Genomic DNA, 24321 nt, shown 5'->3' on the forward strand with positions numbered 1-24321 from the left:
GATCTGTGGGTTCATGAATAATGTAATAATGGAGGAATTGCTTTGTACAATCTAGTAATTTGTGTGTTACTCTGTTACTCACAGAAATTAATAAGGCATGTTGGAAATTTAAGGCTACCTAAGATGTTTTAATGGTTTTAAAGAATTCTGAAAAGTAAATTGGATGTTAGGGGGAGGCTAGGTGGCTCAATGGATAGAGCACTGGCCCCAGAGTCAGGAGACCTGGGTTCAGGTCAGGTTTCAGATACTTAGTGATTGCTTAGCTGTGTGACCTTGGACAAGCCACTTAACCCAATTGCCTTGGGAAAAATAACTATTTGTATGTTGAGGATGAATAGCAGGTAAATAAGTTTACATATAGAAGTTTCTAGCTATGCATGTGAATTGGGAATATTTTGGATCTATATATGTATATTCCAAAGCAGTGGTTGTTTGCTTTGAAGTAAAAGCACTATATAATATAGGAAAAATAAACACAAGATAATTTGATATTTCTCTGTGCAATCTCCTGGACAAAGGAGACTAGAATACTAGATTTTAGGCAAAGACCCAGGAAGGATGATTTGAGCTTTAGGTAAGTAGTTTCATTAATTGGGATTCCATTAGGATTATAATTGGAATTTAGTGAATTGTATTCACTGGAAGTTCTAACTAAGTCAAACAACCATTTTAGATCACAGGACTTCTAATTGATTTTCTCTTATGCCAGATACCAGGATGGTCAACAAAAAGGAAATACCACTGGGTAAATGTCATGTTCTTGCAACCAAGGAAGCCAAGATGTCAGGTGACTGGGATGGGCAGCCAAAGGGACGACTTCTCAGTATGGCTGAGGTTGGACCCCTTTGACTTGATTTCCCCAAAATGACATTTGGATAATATCTCACCTGGAAGAATAAATCTGGACTAAGACATTTGACTAACCCACGTGACCTGCCTGGACACTGACATGCAATACTTATATCTATAAAGAAATTTTCCTTTAATGTCCTGGATCTTTATAGTTAGTTACTAAGAAAACTAGAAAAAGAAATTTTAGGTGAATTGGATCTAATAGACAGAGATAGGTTAGGTGTGTTAGGTGTGTGGCTCTGACACCTGCTAACAGCTACATGTTAAGATAGGAATTAAGTTTCTTTAATTTTTAGAAGGGATATTTAGGTAAGAAGAAGAATGGGAAATTCTTAGGATAATTATAGTTTTAAGGCCTAGCTTAAGGAAAGGAATGTGAGTTAGATAAGTATATCAGGAAAAGGAAAATCAACGGCATATTTTAGAATATTTTGAAAAATTTCATTTTGGTTAAGGATGTTTGAAACATTATTGTAATAAGAGCAAAGGCTAAGATTGTTTTATTTTTAAACCATACGCTGGGTACTTTGAACTAAGACGATTGTTAAATGTATGTTACAAGCTTAAGACAGTATGACAATTCTCATTGGGAGTTTGCTCATGTAGTAAAACACTAATGAAATTTTATTGTGTTAAAATTAAGTATGTGCATCAATATGGCAATAAGGTAAAATGTAAATTGCAATAAGCTCCAAAATCTCATTGTCTTGTGAAGAAAATATGTGTTTTGATCTAAGTAAAATGTTAAGCAGATTCTTTACCAGAAGACAAAGGTTTCAACTAGTCACTTGAGCTGGAGAGGACTTTTTGGAACAGATTCAGAAGATGCAGTACATTGGAGGTCCCCAGGAGAGAAGAGAGCAGAGACACTGGACCAGTTCATCTCTACCATTTCTCACCAGTGTTTACATTGTATAGTCAAGGGATCTGTTTTTGTAACCTCCCCTTGATAATGTAAGTGTGACACCCCTACTTTTATGCCTTTCTCCCTATGAAAAGGAGGAGAGGCAGGGTGCAGATGTTTTCAAGTAAAAGAAAAGGAGGAAGACTATTGAGTGGTATGTTTATATCATGTCTAAGGAGAGTCTTATCTCTGATGTAGCTGGCCTGTACAACTTAAAGAGATAGGTGGATTGAGATGTAATGATGACACCTGGATCCTTTGTAAAGATGTTTGTAGTTCATGCTTATCCAGGTTATGAAGATGATAACTCAAGGGTCTGAGTTATTTTGAAAAAAAAAGTGGGGAATGAAATACAATATCAATGTTTGTGAAATTCCTGTATAGAAAGGGGTCCCTGGGGTGGCTAGGTGGCGTAGTGGATAAAGCACCGGCCTTGAAGTCAGGAGTACCTGGGTTCAAATCCAGTCTCAGACACTTAATAATTACCTAGCTGTGTGGCCTTGGGCAAGCCACTTAACCTCATTTGCCTTACAAAAACCTAAAAAAAGGGGGGGGTATCCCTGACATCCTTCTGGGCCCTGAGAAATTCCTTAGAAATATTAGTTTGGCTAGGTGCCTTTAGGTCTGAAGATAGTCCGATAGGACCCAAGGGGTCATGGATATACCATAAAATTGTCTAAAGATTTACAAAGCACCGTTGTTAGCCTAATTGTCTTGCTGTATCTGTTTAATTCCAGGACTGCCTCCCCCTTTCCCAGATGTGGCTGGAACCATAAGATAGTAAATTCCTGACTCCCTCCATCTTAGACAATCATTACACAAAGACCCTGACCCCTTCTCACCCCTATCTATACTGAGCCATATGTTTACATGTTTGTATTAGTATAACAAGAAAATATATCTAACTGCTGACTTTACTTCTGTATCTTGCTTGTTCTGTGTACCCCCCCCCAAAGCACTATAAAAACCCTATCCCCTGAACACTCAAGGTACTATCTGATTCAGGTACTCAATCCCCAGATAGTCCCTGGGAATAAAGATCTCCAACCTTATCTTGAACTCCAACGGAGGGTCTTGCTCTTTGGGTACAACATTTACATACATGCATGTGCATTGCATTGATTCACATCAGCATTAACAGGAATGTGTGATATGTGGATATATAGAATATATTATGTTTGTACATGTGTTTGTTCACATATGTGCATGTATATTGCCTTGATACATAAGTACATACATTAGAATATGTATGATGTGAAGATATATTAAATATTTGTATTCATATATTGAATGTCTAAACATGTACATGTGTGCTGATACACATCAGTATAAACAGGGATATGTGATGTGTAGATAGACAATATTGTATTTGCGCATTGTGTGTTTATGTACATGCATGTACATTGTATGGATACATATAAGTATATACATTAGAATGTGTGATGTGTAGATATATAAATAGGTTGTATTTATGCATGAATGTCTACATATGTCCATGCGCATTGATACATATCAGCATAAACATAGGGATGTGCGGTATGTGTGTATGTACAATGTTTTCGTGTATGCATGTCTGTCTGTCCTATGTTGTATTGATACATACAAGCATAAACCCAGGGACATGCGGCGTGCAGACAGCTACAATAAGTTGCATTACTGCACGTCTGTGTGCATGTGTGTCTCGCTTGGTCTCGGCATAGACGCAGGGATGTGTGCTGCATATACACGTGGCATGTGCGTGCATGTCCCGACGCACGCATGTGGGCTGTGGGTCTCTAGACATGAGGCGGTCAGGTCCTTGGCCGTGTGCGGACGAGCCGTGTGATGCGCCAGTGCCCGGATGCGGCGCACACGCAGATGCCCCCGACACGCGCCTGTGCCTCAGTCAGCGGCACATGCCACGGGCAGGCGGCTGAAACGCATGTATGTGCGTCTATCCGGTACACGCGTGGCTGTGCACGTGACGGGGGTGACATGCGCACGTGTCACTACACGCACGGGCCGCTAGGGGGCGCGGCGGGCAGGGAGGGCTCTGGGCCTGGAGGGAGGAGGGCCTGGGGTCGCCCGCGCCTTGGGGATCAGCGGCCCCCGGGTTCCGGGTGGAGTCCATCCGGGTGAAGCCGTGACCCCCCCCAGCCGCGCCCTCCGGAGCTTCATCCGGGCCCGGGGCGGGGGCGGGGCTCCGGCTTCACACGTGCCGCCTCGCGGGCAGCCGCAGGGAGGGGGTGGAGCTCGGCGAAGCGGCCAATCAGCGACGTTGGCGGGAGCCGACCGTCTGGCCCGGGTCGGGGTGCGGAGCCGCGGGGAGCTCGCGGGGCGTGACCTCGGAGGAGGGCGCCCCGAGCGGAGGCATGGAGAGGAGCGGCGCCCCCAGCGACCCGTGAGTGCGGGGCCGCCGAGGGCAAGGGGGCGGCCTGCGCCCAGCTCGGGGGGCTCGGGGGTGGGGGAGGGGCGGGGCGGAGCCGGGGCCGCAGCGGGCAGTGGGGGAGGGGAGGGCGGGGGGGCGGACGAGGAAACCGAGGCCCGAGAGGCAGCAGGCCCCGCCGGGCATGCGCGGTGCGGAGCAAGGCCGAGGCTGGCGTGCCCCCCCCCCCCCCCCCCGGCTCTTTGTTCCTTTAAACTAAGGCCTATGGCAGTGGCGGGGCCTGGAAGCCGGAGGACCCGAGTTCCAATCCGACCTCGGACCCTCGAGGGCCGCTTGCAGGGCTAACCTGGGGCAACTTTCTTTTTTTCTTTTTTAGGTTTTTGCGAGGCAAACGGGGTTAAGTGGCTTGCCCGAGGCCACACAGCCGGGTTTGAACTCAGGGCCCGTGTTCTATCCACTGCGCCGCCCCTTGGGCGAGTCTCTTAACCCTATTGCCTTGCAAAAAAACAAATACAGTAAAGTGAGAAAGAAAAAGAGAGGAGGAACATGAAACAAGTGATTTGACCCTGACATGACCTTAAAAGGTCCCTCTCATCTCTCAGAATGTTTTTGATTCTCCAGAAGCCAAAGGTCAAATTGAACTCCATGAATTACCAGGAAAAGTCAGAATAACTTTATTTTATTTTTTTTTAAAGACTTTTTTTTTTTTTATTATGAGCAGGTAGTTGGCAAAATGGATAGAGCACCGACCCTGGAGTCAGGAGGACCTGAGTTCAAATTCGGCCTCAGACACTTAATAATTACCCAGCTGTGAGGCCTTGAGCAAGCCACTTTACCCCATTTGCCCTGCAAAAAAACAACAGCAACAAAAAAGATTTTATTTATTTTGAATTTCACAATTTTTCCTCTAATCTTCCTTCCTTCCCCCCAACCCCACCAAAGGCAATTTGTCAGTCTTTACATTGTTTCCATGGTATTCATTGATCCAAATTGAATGTGATGAGAGAGAAATCATATCCTTAAGGAAGAAGCATAAAGTATAAGAGATAGCAAAATCAGACAATAAGATATCCATTTTTTCCCTAAATTAAAGGTAATAGTCCTTGGCATTTGTTCAAACTCCCCAGTTCTTTCAGGATACTGAATAACTTGATTTTTTTGTTTAGCTTTTTTGCAAGGCAATGGAGTTAAGTGGCTTACCCAAGACCACACAGCTGGGTAATTATCAAGTGTCTGAGGCCAGATTTGAATTCAGGTCCTCCTGACTCCAGGGCCACTGCTCTATCCACTGCACCACCTAGCTACCCCCAAATAACTTGATTTTAATAAGGATCTCACTATCTGTGTGACCTTGGGTCAGTCACTTTAATGCCTCAGTTTCCTCAGATATAAAATGAGAATAATAACAGGATCTACCCAGAGGCTACCTTGTGAGGCTCAAGTGAGATGTCAGATGGAAAAGCATCTTTGCGGACCTTAAAACACCATAAAGATATGAACTTTGATCATTATCTCTAGATTTTTTTTCTTATGTGATTGTAAGTAATAGAGTCTGATGTTTTCTTGCAAGACTGGCCAATCCCATCCCAAGCAATTCTAATTAACCAGAATCAACACTTTAAATGAAGATAATATAAGCATGGCTGTTCATCTTACAAGCTGATTGATTGATCCTTGGGTTCTATTAAATAGTCAACTTTCATAATTTTAGTTGAAATCAGATGCTCCAACTTTTAATTTGCTGACAGCTTCCCTGGTTTTCACCAGTCCCCCCCCCCCCCCCAAAGATTTACTTCTACTGTGTTCAGTACTCTCATTAGCTGCTAAGGTCATGACAGCCTTGTAAGGCAGATGGTGTAAGTTTGGTGAACCCCCTTTTGCAGATGAGGAAATGAAGTTTGGTAACTTAATGAAAGTCACCCTACAAAATAAATGGCAGAGCTGGTATTGGGGCCTTAGTCCTTAGAAATTAAGTTCAGTGATGGAGGTCATTCTGTGTCAGTTTATACCCCCAGTTCCATACTAGATGGATATATTCTATTTTTATGGGGAATAAGAGATGTTTCCCAAATTTCAAAAACAACAGGTTACGTCAGTACCTTATTCAAGATCTGAGGCCAAGTTTCCCAATCACAAGGAACCTTTATGTACATGAGGAGGGCATTGGGTAGGCCTTTTCTCCCCCCACCTCTGGGGTGAAGAGTCCAGAGGGTTGTGGCTGCCTTTCTTCTAGCTGTCCCATTCCCACTGAAGCCAGCAGGGGCACCCCTCGGGCAGCCCATCACTCAAAAACCATCACACACATTATTAGACCCCAGATCTCACTGATAACAGCTCTCGCCAGTGAAATGGATTTTAGCCCATCCATACCAAAGCTACCTCTTCCTAAGGTACATAGATTCTAGAGTTGATCGGGACCCCATCCAACCTTCCCATTTTCAGTTGAGGAAACTGAGGCTTAGAGAGCTGAAATGACTTGCCCAAGGTCACACGGATGGGGTCAGAAGTAGAATTTTGAGCCCAAGTTCTTAGGCCCAGAACCAGTAGTTTTTCTATTGAAGCACAAGAATGAAGGAGAAGAAAAGGAAATATGATCCAACAGGCATGGTGTTAAATGCTTTACAATGATCTCATTTGGTCTTCATAACAACCCTTCCAATTAGGTCCTATCATTAATCCCCACTTAGGGAAACTTAAGCATACAGAGGTTAACGATTTGTACAAGGTCCCAGAGCTCTTAAGTATATTTGTAACTTTAAAATTCTTGGTATAATGGTATCTGTCACATAGTAGGTGCTGCCTAAATCTTAGCTTGTTTTTATTGCTTGTTATTTTACATGTTAACTGTTATTATTAGTTATAATAATGTTAGTTATTCTTAAGGATTAATAGGAATAAACCCATCTCTCAACCAGAATGCTAAAAGTGCTTTAAATGCATTATCTCATTTGATCCCTCAATATTACCCTGTGTATTATCGCCATAACTGAGGATCAGAGAGGTTACCCAATGTCTTCAGGGACCAATTTTCTTTCCATTATCCTGTAGTTCTAGACACCAAACTGCTTGTCAGCTATTCTGAGGAATTTATGTTAACATCTCTCTGATCTTAAGGAACTTAGTACCTCACTTCATTTCCTAGTCATTTTAAAATTGAGGAAACTGAAGCCACATAATGAATATCTTTGCATATTTGCATATATGCATATATATGTATGTGTAGGGAAAATAATAGATTTTGCTGAATTCAAGTTTATTGAATTAAGAGACTTATCCAGAACTAACTCCATTAAGCTCCTCCTGATGCCTCAGTTTCCTTATCCATGAAATGAAGGAATTGAACTAGATGACCTTTAAGCCTCCTTTCTCTAACTTTGTGATCCTTTTTTCTGTAAACTGTTGTTTCAATCATGCCTGATTCTTCGTGACCCCATTTAGAGTTTTCTTGGCAAAGATGTCAGAGTAGTTTGCCATTTCCTTCTCTAGTTCATTTGATAGATGAGGAAACTGAGGCCATCAGGGTGAAATGACTTGTCCAGGATTACATGGCTAGTTCATGTATTGAGACTAGATTTAACTCAGGTCTTCCTGATTCTAGGCTCACCACTTTATTCACTGTGCCATCTGGAGGTCCTCTTTTTTCTTTAATGTTTGTAGTCTCTTAAATATCACTCCCAAATGCCTTTTATTCAGTATTTTTATTAATCACCACAGAATGCATTTTGATTATGCAGTCAGCCCTCCACCTTTAGCTATTTTAACTCTTGGAACTGTAAGTATTTGGATGATTTTATTAGTAACCTCATTTTCACATTGAAAACAGTGGTTGGTATGCTACTAGATGCTTCACTAGTCTTCACTGGTCTTGTTCATTCTACTCTAAAGCTCTCTGGGAATTCATCATGTATTTTAATTTTCAGCCTTTAAAACACAAGCTTTGTGCTGCATTTATTGCCCCCAAAGCATAGTGCAAGGCCTTGAAGCTCATGAATGTGGTCAGTGCTGGGACTTAGTGAGAAAATAAAAGTATTAGATAAGTGCTGGAATATCTGCAACCATTGTTGTCCTTGAGTACAGTTTTGGGTGGTTGAGGAAAGGGTTGTGGCTGCCTTTCTGCTAGCTTGTCCCATTCCCACTGAAGCCAGCAGGGGATGCCCCTCGGGCAGCCCATCACTCAAAAACCATCACACAATTATTAGATCCCAGATCTCATTGATTACAGCTCTCACCCAGTAAAATAGATTTTAGCCCATCCATAAAGCTACCTCTAACCCCCTATCCCATAGGTTTGGTGTATCAACATTCCTGGGATTTAGCTCCATTTCCTAACAACATTGCCCCAGTGAAAGTCAAAGATTGACTGTATTTTATATTAGCTTTTCCTTTTAGGTAAGAGAATGTAAGTTTCTTGACGGTAGAGAGAGTTTCTTATATTTGTATTCTTATGAACCTAGCCCAGTGAATGAATGAGAACATAGATTAGCTAGACTCTAGATTCCAGATTATATAGATTCTAGAGAAACTAGACAGAGCTGATTCTCATATGCAGGCCCAGCATTTTCTACTAACCATACTGCCCTCCCCCCAACCCCCAAGAGGGCCTTATTTTATTTGGGAATTTGGAGTGAAATCCCTTCTCTGGCATCCCTGCAGTTTCCCTGTGAGTTCTTTCTGGTGGGCCTCCACAGCATTCCTTCCACCTGAGTTCATAACCTTTCTTCCCCTCTGACTCAGACACTCAACCAGCCCCACGGAGCTTCCCAGGAACATTTCCCTGGAATTCCACCCCTATAAAGCCTAACATTTGGATGGTGCCTTTGCAACACACACCATGAATTTCACACCCAGTCATTATCATCAACACGACTTTAGACAGCAAGAAACTGCAATTCTCTTGGCGGGAGTTACTCCCATACGATCCATCGCCTAATTAGAAAACCTTAAAACTTCAGCCTTTATAAGATGAGCCAGGGAAGGAAATGACAAACTATTCTAGTATCTTTGCCAAGAACTGCCCCCCCCCAATAGAATCACACAGAAAGTGTCAGAGGCCACATTTGAACCCAGGTCCTCCTGACTCCAGGCCTGGCCCTCTGCACACTGTACCACCTAGTAAGTTTCAAACCAACATTTGAACTCAGGACCTTGGACTCCACCTCACTTCACTAGCCTGGGAGAGTGTCCTGATCTGGCTTTTGGGATGGAGACTAGATTAGATTCTCTGTAATTTCTTAAAATACTATACTATAAAGCTCACATCCCAGCCTAGTATTGTCCTTCCTTAATTTAATCTGTTTTCTGAATCCTTTTCAAATGTCTTGAAATGAATATGGAGTGTTAACAAGCAGAATACTTTACCTTTGAATTTCTTTCTGGTTGCTTTATATATACCAAGCCTTGCTCTGTGGTATCAACAAATGCAGGCTTCAGTTTCCTCCTTCTATAGATGGGTATATTAGCCCAACATTGTCATATAAATATAGACCACTTTTTCTATTAAGTTCCACCAGTTTGTGCTAATAGTATGAAAAGTTGGGTTTTTTGGGGGGGTGGGGTGGGGGGAAGCTTCTGTTTCCTCTTTATCCTCCCTTTCCCAAATAGTTTGGTTTGGTGAAAAGTGTTCCGATCAATTCAAATAGGAAAGGAAAGTCAACTCAAATTTTCTCTGGTAATTGGTGTTTTTGGAGAAATCCTAGGAAAATCCCCAAACCTCATTTTCACTAATAGCACCATTCTCTGTTCCAGTCAAATATTTCTTCAGTGGATACTAATAATAGTAACCCTAGTTCAGTTCAATTTAATTTAATTTCAACTCAGCAGCCAGTTATTAAATGACTGTTCTCTTCTCCCTCCCACCCCAAACTCTCTCTCCTCTTCTTGTCATCCAAGCTTATAACTCTGTTGTACATCTTCCTAATCCTCTCAAAATTAAGGGGGTGCCTTAGTACACAGAGTTCTGGGCAGGGAGTCAGGAGGACCCAAGTTCAAATTCAGCTCAGATACTTCCTAGTTGTGTGACCCTGGACATGTAGATACTGTACAAAGTATTGGAAATCTAAAAAAGAATCACAAGACCATCCTGTGCTCAAAGAAAGCATATAACCTTTGTCTGCCTCAGTTTCTTCAGTTGTAAAATGAAGATAATAATGGTAGCACCTCCCTCCCAGGGTCATTGTGGGAATCAAATGAGATAATATCTGTAAAGGGCTCAACAGTGCCTGGCACATCTTAGGTTACTAATAATTGTCCCTGTCTTCTCATCTCACTTCTTGACATTTGCTATCCAAGTGTCCCTGGAAATGTCACTTAACCTCTCAGTGCCCCAAGACCTTTGATACCTACTGTCTGTATAGCCCCCATGTAAATTGCTTAATCTCTCAATGGCCCTGGCAACCCTCTAAAGAGGTGGTCTCACTCTCTGGGTGAAAATGCTAATAAATCACAAAATCACTTAAACTAAAACTAACAATTATATAAATCTTTAAGGTTTGTGAAGCACCTTATAAATATCTCATTTGACCCGACCATAACCCTGGGGAGTCCATGTTGTTATTATCACCCCCATTTCATGGACCAGGAAACCGAGGCAGGCACAGGTGGGGCTAGCAGTGCCCACCTGGTCAGTTTCTGTCTGTCTGTCTGCTGTGCAGGAGTCCGGTTCTGCCTGGTGACCTTTGAAATCATCATCTGGAAGCCCCCAGGGACATGACCCCCAGGGGCCCAGTGATGGGAGGAGCTTAGGTCTTTCTGCCTTCCTCCAGCTGGTCCCACCCACGGACTCTACAAGTTGGGGATGGTGGGTGACAAACTCAGGAAAGTCCAAGGGCTTCCTCTAGCCTCCAGAACCAAATATAATGTCCTAACCTGGTCCTTTATTTCTGCCTTTCCAGCAGGTGGAGCTCTACCTGTTCTGTGACACTGGTCTTGCAACATTCCATCTTTTGATTCCTCTGATTTTCACTGGTTGCCTCTAGTGCCTGGAATGATCTCTCTCCCCTTACCCCCATACCAGCTTTACTTTTCTGCAAGTACATTCCTTTTGAGTTCATACTCTCTCTCTCTCCTCTCTTCAGTCTTTCCTTGTACGTATGCATAATGCATATATATATATATATATATATATATATATATATATATATATACACACACACACAAACATGTAAATATATATATATATATATATATGAGAGAGAGAGAGAGTTGCTGTTGAACTTCGAAAGAAAAAGTCATTTGTTTCTAAGTGGTACAGTAAAAGAATATTGAATTGGGAGTCAGGACCAAACTTCAAATAATGAGAAGTATCACTTACCACTTGTTTGAAGTTGGGCAAGTCACTTGTGTGAAATTGAGACTTCAAGGTCTCAATGTCCTTATCCATAAAATGAGGTAGATGACTCAAAGGTCCCTTTCAGTTCTACATCTAGGTATGCTGACATCCTCTCTCCCCAGTAGCAAAGTTATTTGTACAACAGGTAATATGCTCAAAGGACCTTAAAACTTGTAAACCAAGGGATCTTTTAAATTCCTCAATTTTCTTGTACTCCCTCTCTTTAGACAAGCAAAGTCCCCAAGCATTTATTAAGCACTGTCTATGGGCAAGTACTATCTGGAAATAAGGAAATAAATACTAATTTACCTGAGTGTGTCTGTAAGAAACAAAATCATTTCATTAACTTTGATATGATAAAATAATTATTTTTTAAATATTCCCTCTATAGGTTTTGCAAGACTTCACATATAGAACTGATAGATTGTTTGACTTCTCAATGTGGGGGCAGGAGGTGTGGAAGGAGGAAAAGAATTTGGATTTCAAAATTTTTGAAAATGAATGTTAAGAAAGAAAGAATCAAATATTCTTTGTACTCTGTTGACAAGCTTCTTGTATCTCCCGTGGCTGCCCCTATCACAGCTGGGGGGATCCCTCGTTGTAAAACTTCCATTTGTGTTTCCTCAGAAAGACCCAAAATGTTTTAAAGAAACCTTCCACAGGCTCTTGGAGAGCCAACTGGGGCCGACATGAGACCAACCTCCTGCTAGAGGCCATCTTCAAGACAGGCAAAGCCCATCAGATCATCTCAGGAACCAGCCAGAGGAAGAGCAAGCTCTGGAGAGAGATCACTGAAACTCTGTCCCAACGCCATGCCGGCTACACCGCTGAGCAGTGCCGCACCAAGTGGAAGCACCTCAAGAGCCAGTTCCGCTTTGAACAGGCTCGCTATCTGGCCACAGGAACCCACTCAGACCCTCTGCCCCACTTCTATGACAAAATGAACACCCTCTGGAACACAGCAGCCGGGGGCACACCAAAATCTGGGCCCCCAAAACGTAAGTCAAGAGGATGGCCCTGAGGATGAGGTCCTCCACAGGAGATGCTGGAAGCAAGCCTTGCTGCCTTTCAAGGGGGGTTCCCTAATAGGGAGCTTTAGGATCAGTGACATAATGCAAGTCTTTTGATGATGACAACAACAATAATAAATATCTAACATTTACATGTACTATATGCCAGGCTTTGTGCTGATATAAGGATTTGGTCTTTATAACCATAGGTGGTCAGTGCTATTATTATCCCCCCCTCCATTTTTACAGATGAAGAAACTGAGACAAGCAGAAGTTAAGTGATTTGCCCAGGGTCACGCAATAGGCCTGGTTCTCTAAAATTCTAGATGCCTCTAATATATTTAAAGGAAGGAAGAAGGGTTTAAGTGCCAGCCAGGAAGAAAGAAGCCATTGTACTAATCTCACTGACTATCTCTTTTGATCCTCCCAACAGCCCTGTGACCTAAGTGCTGTCATTGTCACCATTTTACATTGAAAGTAGGGATTATATTTCTTTATCCAGATCCCAAGGGACTTGAACAAAGTCTAGTATACAGTAGGTACTTAATGGTGCCTATTGTGATCGGAGCCGATGCTTAGTGCTGGGAGTGAACATTCTGTCTCTCAAGGAGCTCACTTCAGTTTTCCTATTTGCCGTCTCACAGTAGATACCCCCATGAAGGAGCAGCCTCCCTAGTGTCAGGGTTCATTTAGACCCAGAAAGTTAAATTCCTTAGGGTAAAGACTAGAGCTGGAGGCCCTGGTCCCTTTCCAGGACCATCTCTGACAACTGAACAAGCCTTGGAAAAGCACCCACTCTGGAAGACAGATGCCCCACATTTTTCCTTCTCATCTGTTGCTCCATATTCATGATCCAGATGAACTAGGCTGTTTCTTCTCTCTGTCCGTAACAGGGCCAAAACGCTCTAGCAAAGGGAAGCTAACCCAGGAACTCCAGAAGCAGAAGAAGAAAGCGGGTAAGAAACTGGGGTGGGGGAGTTGTTTGTTCTGATTCTGCTTTCACAGCATGACTAATGTGGGAATGTGTGTGACATGATTATACATGAAGAACCTATATCAGATTACTTACTATCCTAGGGAGGGGAATAGGGAGGGGTGGGAGGGGAGGGAGAAAACTTTACAAAAATGAATGTTGAAAATATCTCTTACGTATAATTGGAAAAATAAATAATTAATAAAAGAAAGAAACGGGGTAGGAAGCTCCTTAAGGACAAGGACTATTAACTACTTTGTCTTTGTAGCCCAGGGCCTGGAACATAATAGGACCTTAATGGCTACTCAGTTAATTCAGTTTAACTGATCAGCCACTGGAAAAAGCATGCTCCTTTCTCTAAAATTTATAACTTATTTTAGGGGGCATTGGATTGAGGGCTTGAAAATTATGAGAAAGCAATCAAGTATACATTAAGCACCTATTAGACAACAATAACATAGATGGAACTAGAGATACCAAAAAAATCCCAGTCTTTCTGTTGAGGAACTCACTTTCTAATAGGGGAGACTATAAACTTATGGTCTAATGGGATGACTATAAACTCACTGGAAAATAGAGGAGACTCTGATTAAGCTCACAGTCCAATAGAGGAGACTATACAGAAACTTACAATCTAATGGGAAGACTATATATATATATATATATATATATATATATATATATATATATACTCATGATTTAATAGGAGAGCCTGTATAAACTCACTATCTGATGGAGACTATATATAAACTCACAGTTTAATAAGGGAAACTATATAAACTCACAGACTAAACTCATGGTCTAATAGGGAAAATTATATATAAACTCACTGGCTAATAGGATAACTATATATAAGCTCAGTCTAATGGGAGACTAAACTCAGTCTTAAATATAAGTTACTGGATAATAGGGAAGACATAAATATAAATATTATAAAGGAAATATAAATATATTAAGTAAATATAAGGTTAATAAATACAAATAGGTACAAAGTAATTAAATATAAAGTCATTTGGAAGGGTCGACACCAGCCGTTAGGGGACCTTTAAGTAAAGGCTTCATGAAGAAAGTAGGCTGTGCCTACACTGCCTAGAGGGACTCTGGAGTAGATAGAAGGTAGGAATGCATTCCAAGTATGAGAGAAAGCCATCTAGAAGGTTCAGAAATGGGAAATGAAATGTCTTGAGTGGAGAACTAGAGAAGACCAGTTTGGTTGGATTCTATTATCAAGGTCAGGGGTGGAGATGAGAATAATGTCTAATGACTCTGCAAAGACAGGTTGGGGCCAGGTTGTACAGGACTGTAAAAGCTAAATAAAGAAGTTCGAGTTTTACCCTAAAGGAATAAGCATTTTTGGTCTATACACATTTAAAATTTCAGTGTCTCCATCTGTGTGTATTTAGCCAACAGACAAATCTCCTGTGATGAGCTCTGTATAACAAGCTGCCTGCAAGGCCTGTCCATATCCTATTTGTACAGGTTCTTGAAGCTTAACACCTTCATGACCCTGGCTTACCACCTATTGGGCACTGCCAAAATGATGTTTTCACCTCCCTTTCTAACTTTCAGAAATTCCTGCTCAGATCCCTGCAAAGCATTCTTATAATCCTGATCCAGACAAGCCAGGTAACATTCCCAACAGCCATCTCTGTCTGAACTGAGCCAGTCATCTTTGACACCCAAACAGAAATTCAGGGAGGGCTAACTGATAAACTTGTGCTTGGGGCTGAGGGTGTAATAAGGGGAAGGATGCATCACAGCCCCATGGAAAATTATTTGGAAGACTTAGATGGTGGAGAATTTTTTCTGACTAGAGCACTATCTATAGAGGTGAAATGGAAAGTTGAGTCATTAACTGCCCTGATGGTGTTTTCTCTTCCTTATAGATTATCCATTCGTTTCTCCTCCTCCCCAATAGGATGCAAATTCCTGGAGGGCCTTAATTATTTCATTTTTGTCATTGTATTTCCAGTGCTTAACATAGTACGCTTTTAACATATTTGTTGAATTGAGTTCAGAAAGAGAACTGAGACAAAAATGCTTACTTTTTTGCTCTTACAAAGAGGTCTTTTTGGCCTGAGTAATTTAGTTAATTACTTAATTGACCACATCAACTTGCCTGTGTACATATGACTAGAATTTTTTTTCATTAAAAAACCTCATTTGCTGAAAGAAAATGGAGAGAGGATTTGAGTCCAAATGGGAAAACTGCCTTACTTCCTTTTTATCAATAAAGTGGGCCTTTTCTTACACAAAGAGATTTCTTGTTGCCTCTTACTGAGAAAATTGGTGATAGGTGATTGAAATAATCCATTCTTTCCTCTAAACCCAAGAAGAATTACCTGGAACCTTGTTGCAGCCTCCCCAGGCAGTGACTTCCATCAGTGAGCCTCAATCCAAAGACAGTGAAGCAAGTAATGGTAAGTTCAGCATCCAAGAAGGACTTGACATAACACTGGGGCATGGCACCCTGGCTGTTTGATATCAGTGTTTGAGATCACCGCACAACCCATGCCAGGCTAGATCTTCTCACTTGGGAGTGACTTTTGGTTACTTTCTGGGGGGTTGTTGGATACCCAGAAGTCAAAGTCATATATGCATGTGTATATACATATATCTGACTTTGTAAATATATACTTCCATATATCCATATACAGTCTATATATAGTCTATATATCTCTCTCTATATATATATAGATATACGGTATGTGTTCATATACATATACACATATATACTCTCATGTGATCCTCACAACAACCCTGGGAGGTAGGTGCTATTATTATACCCATTTCATAGTTGAGGCAGACATTAAGTTGACTTACTCAGGGTCACAGAGCTCCAATAAGTATCTGAGGTAGGATTTGAACTTGGGTCTTCCTGACCCAAGGTCCAACAGTTCCACCTGGCTTGCTCATTCAAGATTCTCTTGGATGATGAGGGATGGTGCTTAGCACACTAGTGTCAAACTCAAATAGAAATGGAGGTAACTAAACTATACATAAGGATCCTTATGGATGACATATTAACTTAGAAAATCACACTTTTATATAGTTCCTTTTTTATTAATATTATTAATTATTATTCTTAATATTAAAATCAGATAGAACTGCATCTAGTTAGCTTGAGGGTGTTGTAGGCCCAGGTGGGGCCCAGAGTGTTCTAGACTACTTTGGGCTTCATCTTCCTCATCATCATCTTGGAGAAAAAGCCTGTTTTGGAAAATGAGATTTCCCCGAGTCCATCCCACCCAAATCCACATTTAGCATTAGTTATCTTTGTCCTGGGCTTTCTGAACATCAGAGCAGAGACCAAGGCAGAATGACAATCTCAGAGATGGAAGGGACCTTGGCGCTGTCACCATGCCTTTGCTTGACCACCTCCATTTGGGGGAATTGAAGATTTCCCAAAGATGTCTTATTTCAGAAAACACCACAATCAAGATCCCACTTGGGCAGAACCAGAATCAAAAAGTGGAGGTTTCAGAGCAGACATGACAAAGTGCAGTGGGTCCCAGTGGTTTCCCTCTGGAGGGAGTGGGTTTTCCCTCATTGAAGGTGTTCAAGGGGAGGCTGTAAGTCCACTTGGGGTGGGTCCCTGCTCACCTTGAAGTTGGATGGAAGAAATTTCTAAGGTCTCTTCCAATTCTGAAATTCTGTGACTGTTTCTGAATTTCCACTCTATTTTTTGGCATGTGCCTGAAGTTGATTGATTTCCTTCCCCAAGGCACTAATTTTAATTAACCCAACCTCTTCTAAGATCACCCAATGGCAGAGCCATGCCCAGACTCCATGACTCCTTGCTCCCAATGCAGGCAAGCCTCACACTACAACGCTATAAGCTTGATGACTATCCCATCTCCCAGAATCCTAGAGGAGATTCTACCTATCAGGAATGACTATATTTCTCTCCCAGGAGTCAAATGACCATGTGGATCATTTTGGGCTGACACTAAGGAAAGTGTTGACTTGTCAAGGGAGTTGAAAGTCTCATTTAAGAATATATTGTGTTATTTTCTTCTATGTAACTCATGAGTACAATATTTTTCAAAATAAGTGACAGAAGGAGTGGATGAAAATACAGTAAATCAGCCAACTTTAGGAAGACAGCCAGGAGAGGAAACAGGTAGGCAAAGGGATGGGGAAATGATGGGATGGGTGAATTTTGTAATTAATGGCCATGGATTTCTGTGGACACAATGTATTGTATCAGATTCTTAAGTATATTGAAATATGTGGCATTTCAAAAAAAATTCAGTGTCTGTGATTTGTCCTTTAATTGCTGATTAACTTGGGTGTTGTTAAAAAGAAGTTGTAAATGTGGGAGAAGTTTGGGGAAGTGGGTGAGTTTGTAGGTAAGATTCTAGCACTCTTTCAAGTTGATTATCCTATAAACATTGTTCTATTTCAGCTCAGCCCTCATCCTTGACCTTTTCCTATCTCCTAAGAAATTATGTTTTTATTCCTTTAACTATTAGTAATTTTTCTTTAATTTAGTTATTTTTTTCTTTGGACTATTATATCATCAATTCAAAATCAATTCAAGCTCCTACAAGATAAATCTTTTTTCTTTCCTTTTTTTTTTAAGGTTTTTGCAAGGCAAATGGGGTTAAGTGGCTTGCCCAAGGCCACACAGCTAGGTAATATTGTCTGAGACCGGATTTGAACCCAGGTACTCCAGGGTCAGTGCTTTATCCACTGCCACCTAGCGGCCCCTCTTTCCTTTTTTTTTTTTTTTAATACAAAGATCATTCTGATCATATCCATGTTCCTCTGACCAAATCCCACTTAGCAGATGAAGGACTGTTGTCCCCTCCCTCCCTCATAAATCGCTCAGACCCCAGCCCTTCTCTCATTCCTTTGTCATGGCACATCTGCTCCTGGGTAAACACTGACTGTCAGTGACTCACATGGTCTGATTGACGTGGCTGCCGGTCACACTTAGGCACACTGAGAACGAACACAGCCTCCGTTGCACAGATAATTACCAGTTTCTAAGCATCACAAGCAGCTGCTGTCAACAGATTTCATTGTGTGTGCACCAGTCTTGCAAAATAATGGGGGAAAAAAATCCAGCCTTGTGATATTTTGAAGAATGTTGAACTCTTTGATCAGAATATGGCCCTGAGTCAAGGCAGTTGATCTACTTATCCAGATGTCCTACTGGCTCCCTTTGACTTTGAAGCCAGTTATGTCACCCCTTGGGCCTCAGTTTATTTGTCTGCAAAATGAACAGATTCCACTCAATGACCCTCCCTTATGTTTCTGAAAGTCAATTGATCTGGCGCTCTCTACCTTACTTGTGTTTTCCATTCTTTGCTTTCTTGTACAAGGTAGACCCAATTACTTAACTTCCCTGGGTCTCAGAGCCTTTTCCAGTGTTTTTACAAATGGAAAAACAAGATCACCTTGCTGCATTTTCTTGGTGGTGGTAGTAGCCAGACCTCAGCTCCGTCACTGCCTACCTAGCCATGGGCAGGGCAGGTCACTTCTCCAACCTCAGATTCCTCATCTAAAATGGAGAAGGTTGGACTAAAAAAATCAGTTCCTAAGGAAGTACGGCAGTTATGAGTTACATAGCAGAAAATAACACATGTGATTATGGAATAGTTTCTACAGTTATTGAAATACTAAGTAATAATTCCACTACCTACCTCTTTCCACTATTCTCAATGCTTCAGTGGTACAAAGGTCCATATCCTCTAAGAGCAAAGCAGAAAAGTGTGGATTGAGTTCAAAGGAAGTTAGGAAGGGAACACATTTTGAGAATAGTATTCAAATCTGGATCAGGCCCCTTCTTGGCTCTCCCCATCCATTTGGGTCATCCCAGAAGTCATCAGTCATCAGCAGTGTCTGGCAGCATCTAATCGTAGAAGCACAACTGAGGTGATGAGATCTTAGGGGAATGTCATCTTCTCCCACCAGCTGCCCTGATACCCTTGTACCTCCTGCTTCTGGTCCTTCTCTGCCCAAGGCCACTGGACAAAGACAGGTTAGAGGTGGAAGCCCCAGCCTCCCAGTTACAGCAGCTGTGAATCCCCTTATCTGCCTCCTCCATACTCACCAGGCTGTCACACTGAACTCTGGTTTCACTCTCAGTGCAGCTGCTTGCTCAACTAATTACATCTGACACCTCTGATTCCTTCACATCTTAGCACCCTCCTCCTCTCCATCTGTTCCTTGGCTCCCACATCACACACACCTGAACACCAACAAAACATCTTGTCTGTACTGTGCCGTTGTGGCTTTAATGAGTCACATGTCTGCTTGCTAGCAAAATTCTCATTCGATATTCCTTGTAACCAGAGCCTGCCACAAAGACATATGTCAAAACAGGGAAGAAAGGTGTAAAAATTCAGCAGGAAATAGCTATCTAGGAGACAGGTGAAAAGGTGCATGTCCATCCAGGTACTTAATAACCAGCCACACCTCATCCATGTACTCCCTATTAGAGTGCAACTAGGAAGCCAGAGAATTCAGACTCACTGCTGACCTGGCAGTTTTTATTCCCACCACCCCACTTAATCTCAGTGTTAGATGGGCACTATAGAGATATCTAGCCCACCCTAAGGGTGGCTAGTTGGAGCCACAGTACATAGAAAGCCAAGCCTGGAGTCAGGAAGACTCATCTTCCTGAGTTCAAGTCTGGCCTTAGACCTTTACTAACTAGGTGACCCTGGGCAAATCACTTCATCTGTAAAATGTGTTGGAAAGGGAAATGGCAAACTGTTCCAGTCTCTTTGTCAAGAAAATCTCAAAACAGAATTACAAAGAATCAGACACCATTGAAATGACTGAACAACAACAACAAAGTGTGACTACCTCTGAAAAAATATCCCCATTACAACATGCCATTAGTCCATTATTCCATTATTCCTACTCCTTCCCTTCAGTCTTCTCCCACCTTACTCTTCCCCATATATCTGAGGTCTAGGGAGTCCCTTCTGCACTCTTCATTTCCTGGGCTGTCCACCATGTCCCCTTCTTTGACTTTGTCCTGACTATATTCGAGTCCCACTGAAAATCCTGTCTTCTGTAAGAAAGTCTTTCCTGGTTCCTTTCTTGCCAGTGCCTTCCCTCTGTGGGCTATCCCTGATATAACCTGTCTAGACCTTATTGCATGTTGTCACCTTTATTTGTTTGGGAACACTGTTGGCAGGGATCAGTGGAGCTCTCTGACCCTAACTGTGGAAACTATTCCATAATTACATGTGTTATTTTCTGCTATGTAACTCATAACTGCTCTCATGGTTAGCTCTTCCTTCTTTCCAACCAGAATCTGCCTCTTTTTAGTTCTGTCCTCTGGGCCAAGTAGAACAGATCTAATCCTCTTTCCATATGACAACTTTTCTATTATTTTAAGACAGCTCCCATGCTCCTCCCCTCACACACACACACCTCCCAGACCCCCATTCTTCCCTTCTTCAAGCTCAACACCCTCCTTGCTTCCACCAGCCCTCCCATGACTGGAGTCCTTAGGTGAGAAGGATATTACTGCTAAGGCAACAGCATCTTTAAGGCCCTATTGCAGTTCTTGTATACTGAGATCTAAATTAGCTGACCTCAATTTGAGTTTGTTTCATTGCAAAGCAATTCAGGGTTGCTCACTGTTCAGTCTCTGAAAGAACTAAGTTATCAATGAGAGGATCCCCCTCACCTATCTATGTTCACCTTAGGAAAGGGTCTTCATGCTAACACAGAAAAAGCTCCTGCTGGGTAGCCAGGCTCTTGGCAACGAGCCTACCCAGACTTAGGCTACTTTTTTAGCAGTAGTCAGTCTGTTCAGGCAAGTAAACATTTATTAAGCACCTACTATGAACCTAAGTATTGGGAGAAACTAAAATGTGCAACTGGGACCTTAATCTAAGCTGTTTTGGGCTTAGAATGAGTGAGTCCCTTCAGGGCTCATATTCAGCTAGTGCTGTGTTTGGGAACCCAGGATCCTCACCATAACCTGACAAAATGTGAGAAAGACTTCCCCCTGGCCTAGTTAATAACTGAGGATGCAGCATAAGTTGAATGGAGTCCAGAGGACCCACGTTCAAGTCTCAGTTCTGTGACTTACTCCTCTGTGATCAAAGGCACATGTGATCTGGTCATGTCACAGTTTTCTTATCTGTAAAATGAGTGGAATGTGGTTGGTTGCCCATTAATAAGGACTCACAAATCGTTTTCTTGATTTGATACTTTGGAAGAGGATGGGCAAAATTCAGTTGCTTAAAATGTTTCCAAAAAAAAAGAAGAGTCAGTTTAAAATCCCCACCTTTTGAAAAATAATTGTAGCTACTAACAACCATTTTTTTATGCTTGAAAGAATTCTGTTTTCTATGAAAGCATAGCAAACTCCGTTCTGTACCAAGAAACCATATGACATAAAGCTGTATGATGATTCTTAGTATTTATGTAAACATCCTATATCATTCATGTGAGTTCTGTGGATTAAAGTAACAGGAAATTGTTTTTTTAAATTTCCACCAACTCTCAATCTCAGTTCTGAAGGCCTGGATGATCAACTCCCACTGTGGTCTTGGCTGTGTTTTTATTTCCTCACCAGGAGATAATTGGGAAATGGTGCCTGTTCCCTGACTTACATTAGGAATTACATGATAGGAAGAAAAAGCTTTCAAAGAAAGATGCTTTATATTTGCAAGGGTTCTCTATAGAGTCATTGAGTTTGATTTCTTTTTTCTAAAAGGCACCCAGTGATAGATTCCCCAGATTTTGATTAGTCAACAATGATTAGCTATTTATGAAATACCTACTACATGCGGAAGATAAAAAGAAAAGGCAAAAAACAGTTCCTGCTACCAAGGAGCTCGTAGTCTTAAATGAATACAAGTAATGATAATAATACCAGCCAAGATTTCTATAGTATGTCAAGGTTTGAGAAGCACTTTACATAGCTTTTCTCTCTGAGTTTTATGGAGGTTGATGCTATCCCATTTTACAGATGAGAAAACTGAGGCAGAGATTAAGTGACATGCCTAAAGTCACACAGCTAGCAATTCAGGTTTCTCTGACTCTAACTACTGTACCAACTAGCTGCTGCTAAGGTTCTAGAGAACCAGGCTTTGACATGGTTTCCCATTTACTTAATGGGTAATTTATTTTAATAATAGTATCAGGAATATGCTGGTGCCAGCTCTGTGAGAGCTGCTTGTTAAATTTTCATCGTTGCCTATTTATACCACAGAATAAACTACAAATCAAGGCTTTATAATTTAGTTGATTATCTAGATAAGAAATCAAATAAGGTATAAAATGTTTATTAAGTGTCCTTCTCCCTCCCCCAGAGCTGGTTGTTAAACATTTACCAGGACACCCTTCAGAGTAACTTTCATTTATTTACACTTTGAAGTGAACTAAGTGCTTTCCTCTTTCTGTGTGGAATTATCCCACTTTGACAGCAGAGGAAACTGAACCTTAGATAGTGACATGGGGGCTGGGGAGTAGGAGTAACAAGAATTAGAACTGGAGCCCAGATGTCTCAAGTCCTACTCTTATCTTTTCCACTCTTATTTTGTAGCAGTTGTCCACCTGATTGCCTATTAAATCCACAAACCCTAGATATACATCCCTGAGGATCTATGTGATTCTTGCATTAAATGACTCCCACCTGGAATGAACTACCAGGGAGGTCACCAAGCCAGTGTGAGCCCCACCCACACACACACACACACATATACACAAAGTTTGATGAGTAACAAAGCTCCTAGTAATCAATGGAAAGGCACACAGTGAGGCTTCCACATCTAATCAATGAGGAACTTTATTGAAGAATGTTATCAGGAATACAGATGATGAAAAATGGTGATTGGTCAGGGGGTTTGATGGAAGGATTATGGGGGAATAGACTGAGTGCTCCGGTAAAATCCTCCCAAAGTCTGGAGAAAGACTGTTCTCCGACATGTTGGGCTAACTCCCAGGGGGACCTCACTGAGAATCACCAGGAAGAAGGGGGCCCACCTGTTTAGGATCTCTGCATCTTGGGGGGAACTTGCAAATTGATGAGATCCCTGCTTCAATTGTGGGGCAGAGCTACTGCACATTTTAAGTCAAAAGAGAGCACCCCAGTCCATGAGGTGGAAGAGAAATCTGAAAAGAAAAATACTGTTTTTTTCTTTTTATCCCTGTGTCATAGGAGTTCTAGCACTTTCCCCATGGCTAGTGTGGTCAAGGTCAGGTCCTTGGTTAGGGTTTGGTGGGGAGAGGGTGATTTGGCAGTAGCTCTTCTATTACTTCCTGCTATTATCCCAGTCTCTGTGTTTTGTCTTAGTTATTCAGCAAGAGAAACCCCAGGTCCCCCGTGACCTTAGATCTCAGCAGATTGAGGAGGCCATGCTGGAGGAATGTAAGTAAGCAACGGCAACGGCTGTTTTCTTTTTCCTTTTGGAGACCACCCCCTCCCATCTAGATCACTGCTGACGGATGTATTGCTTCCCCTCCTGCAGTGAGAAACCTGTCCCGAAACCAACAGGAGATATCTGTGGTCAACATGTACATCGCCAAAGTCCTCCAGTGCCAGCAGGAGCAGCTGATCCCCGGCATCCACCTCCTAAATCACAACATGTACCACCTCTGCCTGCTGCTGGGCAACCACCCAGAAGCCCCACTGCACCCTGGGCCCTTTTTCCCCCAAATGATCAACTCCAGCATCCTCTTCTCAGGATCTGAGATTCCACAGCCTTGTTTCTCCACCTTTGAGCAGCCTGGTGCTCCTCACCCCAAGTAGGCTTTGGTTCTCCTCTGAGATGCAGCTCAGATTACCCTTATTCCTTGTAATGCATTCTATCTAGACCAGTTTCACCTATTCTCTGTATTTAGAAGGCCTTAGATAAAAATTTATATTCTATCCCTCAAACTCTTCTACTTTCATATAATAATAAAAGTTGA

At 42.0% G+C, this 24321-nt stretch overlaps 1 protein-coding gene across 1 annotated transcript; it reads left to right on the forward strand.

Moving 5' to 3' along the window:
- The first annotated feature begins 3580 nt into the window (after window positions 1-3580).
- On the forward strand, window positions 3581-24321 carry LOC141499387 (uncharacterized). Its single transcript, XM_074202129.1, has 9 exons — window positions 3581-3716; window positions 3893-4136; window positions 12076-12446; window positions 13352-13414; window positions 15001-15057; window positions 15765-15851; window positions 17486-17554; window positions 23705-23779; window positions 23880-24321. The coding sequence occupies exons 1-9, from the start codon at window positions 3581-3583 to the stop codon at window positions 24158-24160; spliced, it is 1383 nt and encodes a 460-aa protein (XP_074058230.1). The 3' UTR covers window positions 24161-24321.

The sequence above is a fragment of the Macrotis lagotis genome, chromosome X (genome assembly GCF_037893015.1).
Source record: "Macrotis lagotis isolate mMagLag1 chromosome X, bilby.v1.9.chrom.fasta, whole genome shotgun sequence".
Classification (NCBI taxonomy): Eukaryota; Metazoa; Chordata; class Mammalia; order Peramelemorphia; family Peramelidae; genus Macrotis; species Macrotis lagotis.

Bases quoted from the DNA above. Each gene is read 5' to 3' on its own strand.
- LOC141499387 (XM_074202129.1), top strand. From the start codon at position 3,581: ATGCGCCAGTGCCCGGATGCGGCGCACACGCAGATGCCCCCGACACGC. The intron at 3,717-3,892 runs GTGACGGGGGTG...GACCCCCCCCAG, and splicing joins GTACACGCGTGGCTGTGCAC to CCGCGCCCTCCGGAGCTTCA. The intron at 4,137-12,075 runs GTGAGTGCGGGG...GTGTTTCCTCAG, and splicing joins AGCGGCGCCCCCAGCGACCC to AAAGACCCAAAATGTTTTAA.